Here is an 11,215-nt window from a genome sequence, read left to right as displayed (position 1 = left end):
AAAGTTATGTAAATCCATGACAAAAATGGCCATGCCGTGTTCTCCCAGAAACCAGGCTTCTGCTTGAAAGAGCAAAGTTTAAAAGTCTAGTCCCAAGTAGCTATTGGCCCATATCCAGCCTACTTCAAAAAGTTTCCATTTACACTACCACCCTATAAATTTCCTCCAGCATAAAACATGTTTATAAAGTTACAAATTTGAATGTAACTAAAGGTATATAGACATTTTATTATTATACTTTTTGATGTACTGCTTGATAAATTATGTACCAGTTAAAAACACTAAATGATCTCAAGGTGCATTCAATATCTGTAGCGTAGTTAACAAAAACACACGAAAAAAATATATATTCTATATTCTGTGGAAAATAACACAGCTTTGATAATGATCACTGTTAAAAATCTCCAATTCTGACTGATATCTTTTTTTTTTTTAAAGGAAATAGGTATAATTTTAAGGCAGTGGATAACCCAAAGGATTTAACTCCAATTTTCAATTACAGTGATTTACATAGTGACCTATGAAAATGGGAATGTTATCCACGATTTTTCCAAACTGTCTCTCATTCATTGACTTGTTTTCTTATTTTGACAGAAAATAATTTACTAGCAGGTGTCTCTAAAGGTAAATGCTACCCAAATTCTATGTGATTTTTTTTCAGAATAGGCAAAATTGTCAGTTTGGGAGCACCATGAGTATGTGTGTGTGCACATGTGCGTGTGATTTCCTTGAGAGTCAGCTGGTGGCACATACACAGGTGCTAATCAACCTCACTCTTTGCCTCCTCCTCCCTAGTGATAAAAATCAGTTTTTGATTAGGGCAATGTGTGTCCCCAATCTTCACAAGCTGCCATCTTTGGGATTTAGGTGCTTGTGAGAAAGTCTGGGGGCATTACTGATAGCAATCAGAATCAGAAATGTACCTGCTCAGATTATCCATAGAAACAATTGAAATAAAAGCGTCACATTATACATCAGATTAACAGCAACTCCCAGAACAAAGCTTACAGTGTATAAAAATAGCTACGTAAAAAATTTACATAAAAGGCAAACCAAAAAGGAATTCTCAGTGCAGACATTTACAGAAAAGAAAATCAAACCAACACAACATATGACCTATTATCATGGCTGCCAAAACTTGTTGTTATTGTTTGTAATTTCATTTCATTGTTTTATTTGAGATAATTCTCTAAAATCCTGTGACAGCTTGGTAGAATGAACTGCTTAACACTTGAACCATGAATTGCCGTCAATGTCTTTGTATATGTCTTAAATACAATCCACGTTCATGCTTCAATTGGTCTATATAGTTTTCTTTTCTCTGAAATGATGAAAAAAACCACAATTCAGATAAGTTACCATAGCAATCACTTTTCACAATCAACATATGCTTTGTACTGAAAGTGATACTTCATAAGAGCTTTTTATAAAGCTCCACTGTCCCTGAACCTAACTGTAATCCCAGGTATTGCTGCAGCTCTTCAACTAATAATGTTTTTGAATTGTTGAAAGCATTTTTGTGAAAACTGCTTAGTTCTTATGAAAATTATAAGGTTTTTCAGGAAAATATTTCATTCTGTTTCTCTTCAGGTTAACAAACTCACTTATCCCTTCAAATCACACTCCATTTTGTGGGCTTTGTCCTCAAGCTCAATTTTCCTTTGAGAATTTACTCTATCTGATTTTGAAGAAAAAAGAAGGTAAACTCTACATTTACAGAGGATTGAGGAACGAATCCTAGAGAAGCAGAAATAAGAATCAGGTGGGAATGCTGCATACTTGGTCTCCAGTGGAAGGCAGGATACGGGAAGGAATTCAGATCTTACTCCTTTCACCCAATCATTTTGAGATTCTGGTTTCCAGATTATGAAAATGTCTTATTTCAATCATTCTTATTTTTCTTTCCTGTGTGCATTCTTCTAATTGCAATTCTTTCCCTTGCTCCCTATCTCCTCTATGGGATTAATTTAGGTGACCCGCTCGAATGATAACTTGCGGTTTATTTATAACGAACCAAAGTTTTACTATGGCTGTTGGGGATTTTTATATATTTGAGTAAACTGTAGTAACACTATTCTCAAGGACACAAAAAATAATTTGTCCAAATGGCTTCTCTGTTTGACTGGCACAAGAGAACATAAATAAAAATAAAAAGTTCAAATTGAAAGTGGCAATACCATGGAAACGTACCTCTTTTGGAGATTATCTTAAAAGTCACACTCATATAGCTATTATATATTGATGTATGCAATATATATGCATGTATATATATTATATTGATATATACTTAATACACACATACATATATATGCACATATAGATACATACACACATATATAATATATACACTATTTGGAAAAGTGTGTGTGTGTACACACACACAAATTTGTTAGTCTTTTCATTAGAATGATTTGAGAGATGGCTGTATAAATACGCTGACACTTTTAAGTATATTAAATCCTTGGATTAAAATTTTTATATTTTAAAATTATTCTCATAATTGCTTTTTAAAATAAAGTATGAGAATTGCTTCTCATCTAATCAAAATATCAATTTATAAAATGAAGATTTTTGCACTCAGCAAAATTTTTGGCATTAGAATAAAAAATGCTCATTGAATGTTAAAATCTCAAAATTGATTTCAATTATTCTGAGGATAATGATTTTTATTCAGAGGATGGGAAGTCCGTTGAGATTCCATACTTCTGAGAATACCTTTCTGAGTAACCAAAGTTTCCTTTTGAAAATCTCTCTTCCTGTTTGAAAGCTGTAATTATAAGGCATCTTAATGTCAAGGCTTTCCCTTTCATCTCTAGGATGTTTCATACTTTCCTGGGAATTGTTTCTATAAACCTCAAACAGCCTACCCACCTGGACAACAAGTGGAACAGTTTCTCTCTTAGGCTTCTGTTTTGTGATTGTTTTCTTCTAACTTTTTGTTTTCTTCCAGATTGCCAAGATCCTTGTTTACATGTTTTGATGCAGTCCTATGAGAGAATTAAACATTATCACATTGACACACACATATTTAACCTTTCTTATTTTTAATTTTAGGGTTCACATTAATGTATCTTTGAAAAGCAAATGTTTTACATCTAATACAGGTAAGCCCCTAAGATGAACAATTCCACATCTGTGAGCCTTGATTGGTAACAGGACACATTCCACTGAAATTACCTTGGTCGTAGGGTTGCATTAAATATATGCTAAGAGAAAAAGAAGTCAGTTATTTTGAACACAGACTACACATACTTAGTTGCATCATGTTTTTGGCTGGGTTGATGTTCTTTCTACTTTCCCGGAAGTAATTATTATCATTTGATAGTCAAAATTTTCATTCTGGGCAAATACATCCTGCAAAAATTTTCTGAAGAAGTTTCATTAGGGGCTTTCAGTTTCTGCATTCCCTATTATGCATCCATGTTGAACCAATGTCCTGTATCTTAGCAGAAGCTAAGGCAGCTCTAATGTGGTGGTTCTCAAATTGTGGCCCCAGACCAGCAGTATCAGCACCCCCTGGGAACGTGACAGAAGTGAAAATTCTGAGGCCCCACCATAGAAGCATGTAAAAGAAACTCTGGGGATGGGGCCTGCAATCTATGATAAACAAGACCTCCTAGTGGTCCTGCTGCATGTAAAGTTTGAGAACCACTGCCCCAGTGGCTTCCAGGGTTACACACGACTACTAGATTCTCTCTTTTAAGAGCTGAAATCAGGTTTTCTTAAACACACAGCTAAATTCCTTGGTTTTGTGACCACTTGAGAGAAATCATAACTGTATTTCCAAGAGTGTACTATTTCCTTCCCTCCTTCCTCCCTCCCTCCCCTCTCTCTTCCTTCCTTCCATTCCTCCTTTATTCCCTAACTCTCTCCTTGTTATAAGCACATCAGGGAAATCACAGTGATATGGTACTTCAAATTATTATTGCTATATAATTCCTAGTAATACTTCTACTTTTATATAAAAATTATATAGTACCAGATGTGTCTCTTGGTTAAGGAAGCTAGGGTAGAAAACTCCATTTTTCCCTAAAAGTATTTCTATGCTTTAAATAGAACTCCTTAACTCATTTGCTAAGAATCACAACTTAATAGTGTGATAGTGTTAACAGTGTCATAGTGTTAATAGTGTGTAACTGTGTATGATTTATGTCCAAGTGAGATAAAGACATATGGCTCATTCATACTGAGACATTCATTATATTCAGCCTAAATTTAATTTAATTTGTGATTTAACAATTCTTAATTTAGCTTAACTACAGCCTTCTAAACTGATTCATGAGCAGGAGAGCAACCTCAAACCCTGCCAACATGATTGAGTCCTATAATATGTGAGAGTATATTTATATATATATATATATATATATATATATATATATATGAATTTACATGTATAAAATAAAGGTATATACGCCATCTACATTATATATATCACATTATATATATATCACAGATCATTTGAGGTCTAGTCTCTTTTGCTAATAAGTTACTTAACTAGTAACGAATAAAATCTTAGTAACCTCAATAATATCCATACAAGATAATGTACCTATCATAAGAGTACAGTTCAATGAATTTTCAAAAACTGGGTGCATGAATGTAACTAGTACCTAGTTCAAGAAACAAAATAGTTGCAGATGAAGAAATCCCCCATTATACTCCCTTCCAGTCACTTCTACCTCCCCAAAGGTTACTATAATCCTGATATCTCACAGCATGGTTTTACCTGGTTTTATAATTTGTTATAAATGGAATCATACCACATGTATTCATTTCTGTCTGCCTTTTATTTAAACTCAACTTTATGTTTGTGACATTCATATATAATGTTGCATGTAGTTGTAGGTTGCTTATTTTCATTGCTGTATAGCTTGTTATTGGGCTTATTTATCTATTTTACTGGTGACGGACATTCTTGCTCTTTATTCTTTCTGGGATTTCACTTATACATAAATTAGATCTTTTGTGTGTGTCCCACATGTCTCTCATGCTCTTGTGTGTCTTATCTATTCTTTTTCCTCTCTGTGCTTCAACTTGGATGTTTTCTATTGATCTGTATTCCAGTTTACTTCTCTTGTGTTCTGCTGTGGCCAGTCTGCTTTTAAATTTATCCACCAAAGACCTATTTTTTTTTTTTAAGATTTTTCTTTAAAAGGTCAAGTCTTTTATTTATATATTTATTTATGGCTGCGTTGGGTCTTCGTTGCTGTGCGCAGGCTTTCTCTAGCTGTGGTGACCAGGGGCCACTCTTCGCTGTAGTGCACGGGCTCTAGGCGTGTGGGCCCCAGCAGCTGTGGCACGTGGGCTCAGTAGTTGTGGCTCGTGGGCTCCAGAATGCAGGCTTAGCAGCTGCGGCGCATGGGCCCAGTTGCTCCGTGGCATGTGGGATCCTCCCAGACCAGGGCTCAAACCTGGCTCCCCTGCATTGGCAGGCAGATTCCTAACCACTGTGCCACCAGGGAAGTCCCCAAAGACCTATTTTTTAATATTATCTTTTTCAGGTCTAAAATGTCAATTTGATTTTTAAATATTTTAAAGTACATTTCTATTTTCTATTCCATTCATCTCCTTTGGCCATCTTTTCTTCCACTTTCAATATCTTATTTATAATTATTTTAATATCCTTGCCTGTTAACTACAATACCCAAACAATGCATAGATCTGCTTGTCTATTTTTCCTCTTGATTATTGATTATATTTTCTTGACTCTTTGCATATCTAGTCCTTTTTATTTTGCATGACACCATATATAAAACAACAGAAGAGACAACATATGATGTTATTTTCCATCACATAAGGTCCCCCCTTTACTGCAGATAGGTGAGCAGATAGGGTCTGAAGCTCAGTTGCAGTTTAGTAAGACTCAGTCTACATCTGGTTTGTCCCTACTCCTAAGTCATGGCCCTCTCAAGTTTCTGATTGAGACTCTGGCATGTTTTGCTTTCTTCAGACCTTAAACACAGAGAGATCCAGCTCTTCCCTTCAGTGAGTCTCTACCCAGATCTCCAGCCATCTGTCCCATGACACTTCAAATGTGGCCAATCTCTTTAGTCTCCTTGAGTTGAGTGTAAGCCCCTTGATAATAAGGACCATGTTTTATTATATCATACTGTCTGAATATGGTAGGCATCCAAAAGATATTTCTTTTACTGCATTGAACTAACTGACTTTATTACAGTTTATATCTATTCCTTTTTACTGTTCCTTAAGATATTAGTGTTCAGCAATATGAAGTCAATACAGACCCAGCTGCGTTTTTACAGATAGGTAAAATAGAGAAAATACTACATTGAAATGATAGAACTTGAGTGACATCTTACTCCAATGTTTTCAGGTAAAACTGCACAAAATTATATGCATAAATATGTACCTTGATTATTCTAAAAGCACCTTGCTATATATTCTAATATATACTAATAACTATAATTTCTATAAATCAGTAAGATATTGTGGCAATCAAGAAAAACTACATGATTCTCAAAACTTTTTTCTTTTATTCTCCTTGCCTCCTCTCACCTCCCTGACTTTTCCTTCATTCCTTTTTTCTCTACTTTTCTTTTCACTCCCTCTCTTTCTCTTTTATTCTTTCAAACTCACTTCATTAAATACTATTCTTTCCTCCAAAGTAAAAATTCCAACTTTCAGGGAGCCAGTAGAGTGACAGATAAAAGAGTCAATGTTGTATAAGCATAAAAATAAAATAAAATAAAATAAAATAAATTTAGCAATGTAATAAATCAATTTTACAATTGTGGTTTTTTTTCAACCTACTTTGAACAGTATGGGAAGAAGGAAGTTATAATAAGTTTGAGGACATAATATTTTCACAACTTAAAAATAAAGCATGGATCAGTTCCTCCCAGCAGGAAACTTGCACAAGCCTCTTAGATAGCCTCATCCACCAGAGGGCAGACAGCAGAAGCAAGAACTACAATCCTGCAGCCTGTGGAACAAAAACGACATTCACAGAAAGATAGACAAGATGAAAAGGCAGAGGGCGATGTACCAGACGAAGGAACAAGATAAAACCCCAGAAAAACAACTAAATGAAGTGGAGATAGGCAACTTTCCAGAAAAAGAATTCAGAATAATGATAGTGAAGATGATCCAGGACCTCAGAAAAAGAATGGAGGCAAAGATCGAGAAGATGCAAGAAATGCTTAACAAAGACCGAGAAGAATGAAAGAACAAACAAACAGAGATGAACAATACAATAACTGAAATGAAAACTACACTAGAAGGAATCAATAGGAGAATAACTGAGGCAGAAGAACGGATAAGTGACCTGGAAGACAGAATGGTGGAATTCACTGCTGCGGAACAGAATAAAGAAAACAGAATGAAAAGAAATAAAGACAGCCTAAGAGAACTCTGACACAACATTAAACGCAACAACATTCACATTATAGGGGCCCCAGAAGGAGAAGAGAGAAAGAAAGGACCAGAGAAAATATTTGAAGAGATTATAGTCGAAAACTTCCCTAACATGGGAAAGGAAATAGCCACCCAAGTCCAGGAAGCGCAGAGAGTCCCAGGCAGGATAAACCCAAGGAGAAACACGCCGAGACACATAGTAATCAAATCGGCAAAAATTAAAGACAAAGAACAATTATTGAAAGAAGCAAGGGAAAAACGACAAATAATATACAAGGGAACTCCCATAAGGTTAACAGCTGATTTCTCAGCAGAAACTCTACAAGCCAGAAGGCAGTGGCATGATATACTGAAAGTGATGAAAGGGAAGAACCTACAACCAAGATTACTCTACCCGGCAAGGATCTCATTCAGATTCGATGGAGAAATCAAAAGCTTTACAAACAAGCAAAAGCTAAGAGAATTCAGTACCACCAAAGCAGCTCTACAACAAATGCTAAAGGAACTTCTCTAAGTGGGAAACAGAAGAGAAGAAAAGAACCTACAAAAACAAACCCAAAACAATTAAGAAAATGGTCATAGGAACATACATATCGATAATTACCTTAAACGTGAATGGATTAAATGCTCCAACCAAAAGACACAGGCTTGCTGCATGGATACAAAAACAAGACCCATATATATGCTGTCTACAAGAGACCCACTTCAGACTTAAGGACACATACAGACTGAAAGTGAGGGGATGGAAAAAGATATTCCATGCAAATGGAAATCAAAAGAAAGCTGGAGTAGCAATACTCAGATAAAATAGACTTTAAAATAAAGAATGTTACAAGAGACAAGGAAGGACACTACCTAATGATCAAGGGATCAATCCAACAAAAAGATATAACAATTATAAATATATATGCACCCAACATAGGAGCACCTCAATACATAAGGCAACTGCTAACAGCTATAAAAGAGGAAATCAACAGTAACACAATAATAGTGGGGGACTTTAACACCTCACTTACACCAATGAACAGATCATCCAAAATGAAAATAAATAAGGAAACAGAAGGTTTAAATGACACAAGAGACCAGATAGATTTAATTGATATTGATAGGACATTCCATCCAAAAACAGCAGATTACACTTCCTTCTCAAGTGTGCATGGAACATTCTCCAGGATAGATCACATCTTGGGTCACAAATCAAGCCTCAGTAAATTTAAGAAAATTAAAATCATATCAAGCATATTTTCTGAACACAATGCTATGAGATTAGAAATGAATACAGAGAAAAAAACGTAAAAAACACAAACACATGGAGGCTAAACAATACATTACTAACTAAATAACCAAGAGATCACTGAAGAAATCAAAGAGGAAATCAAAAAATACCTAGAGACAAATGACAATGAAAACACGACGATCCAAAACCTATGGGATGCAGCAAAAGCAGTTCTAAGAGGGAAGTTTATAGCTATACAAGTGTACCTCAAGAAACAAGAAAAATCTCAAATAAAATATCTAACCTTACACCTAAAGGAACTAGAGAAAGAAGAACAAACAAAACCCAAAGTTAGCAGAAGGAAAGAAATCATAAAGATCAGAGCTGAAATAAATGAAATAGAAACAAAGAAAGCAATAGGAAAGATCAATAAAACTAAAAGCTGCTTCTTTGAGAAGATAAACAAAATTGATTAACCATTAGCCAGATGCATCAAGAAAACGAGGGAGAGGACTCAAATCAATAAAATTAGAAATGAAAAAGGAGAAGTTACAACAGATATCGCAGAAATACAAAGCATCCTAAGAGACTACTACAAGCAACTCTATGCCAATAAAATGGACAACCTGGAAGAAATGGACAAATTCTTAGAAAGGTGTAACCTTCCAAGACTGAACCAGGAAGAAATAGAAAATATGGACAGACCAATCACAAGTAATGAAATTGAAACTATGATTAAAAACCTTCCAACAAACAAAAGCCCAGGACCAGATGGCTTCACAGGTGAATTCTATCAAACATTTAGAGAAGAGCTAACACCCATCCTTCTCAAACTCTTCCAAAAAATTGCAGAGGAAGGAACACTCCCAAACTCATTCTATGAGGCCACCATCACCCTGATACCAAAACCAGACAAAGGTACTACAAAAAAAGAAAATTACAGACCAATAACACTGATGAATATAGATGCAAAAATCCTCAACAAAATACTAGCAAACAGAATCCAGCAACACATTAAAAGGATCATACACCATGATCAAGTGGGATTTATCCCAGGGATGCAAGGATTCTTCAATATACGCAAATCAATCAATGTGATACACCATATAAACAAATTGAAGAATAAAAACCATATGATCACCTCAATAGATGCAAGAAAAGCTTTTGACAAATTCAACACCCATTTATGATAAAAACTCTCCAGAAAGTGGGCATAGAGGGAACCTACCTCAACATAATAAAGGCCATATATGACAAACCCACAGCAAACATCATTCTCAATGGTGAAAAATTGAAAGCATTTCCTCTAAGATCAGGAACAAGACAAGGATATCCACTCTCACCACTATTATTCAACATAGCTCTGGAAGTCCTAGCCACAGCAATCAGAGAAGAAAAAAAAATAAAAGGAATAGAAATTGGAAAAGAAGAAGTAAAACTATCACCTTTTGCAGATGACATGATACTATATACAAAGAATCCTAAAGATGCCACCAGAAAACTACTATAGCTAATCAATGAATTTGGTAAAGTTGCAGGATACAAAATTAATACACAGAAATCTCTTGCATTCCTATACACTAATGATGAAAAATCTGAAAGAGAAATTAAGGAAACACTCCCATTTACCACTGGAACAAAAAGAGTAAAATACCTAGGAATAAACCTACCTAGGGAGACAAAGACCTGTATGCAGAAAACTATAAGACACTGATGAAAGAAATTAAAGATGATACCAACAGATGGAGAGATATACCATGTTCTTGGACTGGAAGAATCAATATTGTGAAAATGACTAAACTACCCAAAGCAATCTACAGATTCAATGCAATCCCTATCAAATTACAAATGGCATTTTTTATGGAACTAGAACAAATAATCTTAAAATTTGTATGGAGACACAAAAGACCCTGAATAGCCAAAGCAGTCTTGAGGGAAAAAAACGGAGCTGGAGGAATCATACTCCCTGACTTCAGACTATACTACAAAGCTACAGTAATCAAGACAATATGGTACTGGCACAAAAACAGAAACATAGATCAATGGAACAAGATAGAAAGCCCAGAGATAAACCCACACACCTATGGTCAATTAATCTATGACAAAGGAGGCAAGGATATACAATGGAGAAAAGACAGTCTGTTCAATAAGTGGTGCTGGGAAAACTGGACAGCTACATGTAAGAGAATGAAATTAGAACACTCCCTAACACCATACACAAAAAGAAACTCAAAATGGATTAGAGACCTAAATGTAAGACGGGACACTATAAAACTCTTAGAGGAAAACATAGGAAGAACACTCTTTGACATAAATCACGGCAAGATCTTTTTTGATCCACCTCCCTATGTAATGGAAATAAAAACAAAAATAAACAAATCGACCTAATGAATCTTCAAAGCTTTTGCACAGCAAAGGAAACCATAAACAAGAGGAAAAGACAACCCTCAGAATGGGAGAAAATATTTGCAAATGAATCATCGGACAAAGGATTAATCTCCAAAATATATAAACAGCTCATGCAGCTCAACATTAAAAAAACAAACAACCCAATCCAAACATGGGCAGAAGACCTAAATAAATATTTCTCCAAAAAAGACATACAGATGGCCAAGAAGCACATGA

At 35.1% G+C, this 11,215-nt stretch overlaps 1 protein-coding gene across 2 annotated transcripts in view; it reads right to left on the bottom strand.

The window, feature by feature from the left end:
• Positions 1–2,871: 2,871 nt before the first annotated feature.
• ALCAM (activated leukocyte cell adhesion molecule) overlaps positions 2,872–11,215 on the bottom strand; it is a 194,849-nt gene continuing 186,505 nt past the window's right edge. For both annotated transcript variants that reach the window (XM_061194146.1, XM_061194147.1), the window contains one exon: positions 2,872–2,987. In XM_061194146.1, coding sequence (XP_061050129.1) covers positions 2,900–2,987 — 88 coding nt within the window. In that variant the 3' untranslated portion in view covers positions 2,872–2,899. The remainder of the gene's footprint in view (positions 2,988–11,215) is intronic.

This window comes from Eubalaena glacialis, chromosome 6 (genome assembly GCF_028564815.1).
Source record: "Eubalaena glacialis isolate mEubGla1 chromosome 6, mEubGla1.1.hap2.+ XY, whole genome shotgun sequence".
NCBI classification, from domain to species: domain Eukaryota; kingdom Metazoa; phylum Chordata; class Mammalia; order Artiodactyla; family Balaenidae; genus Eubalaena; species Eubalaena glacialis.
The sequence above is the reverse complement of the archived record's forward strand: the minus strand, read 5'-3'. Positions and strand labels throughout refer to the sequence as shown.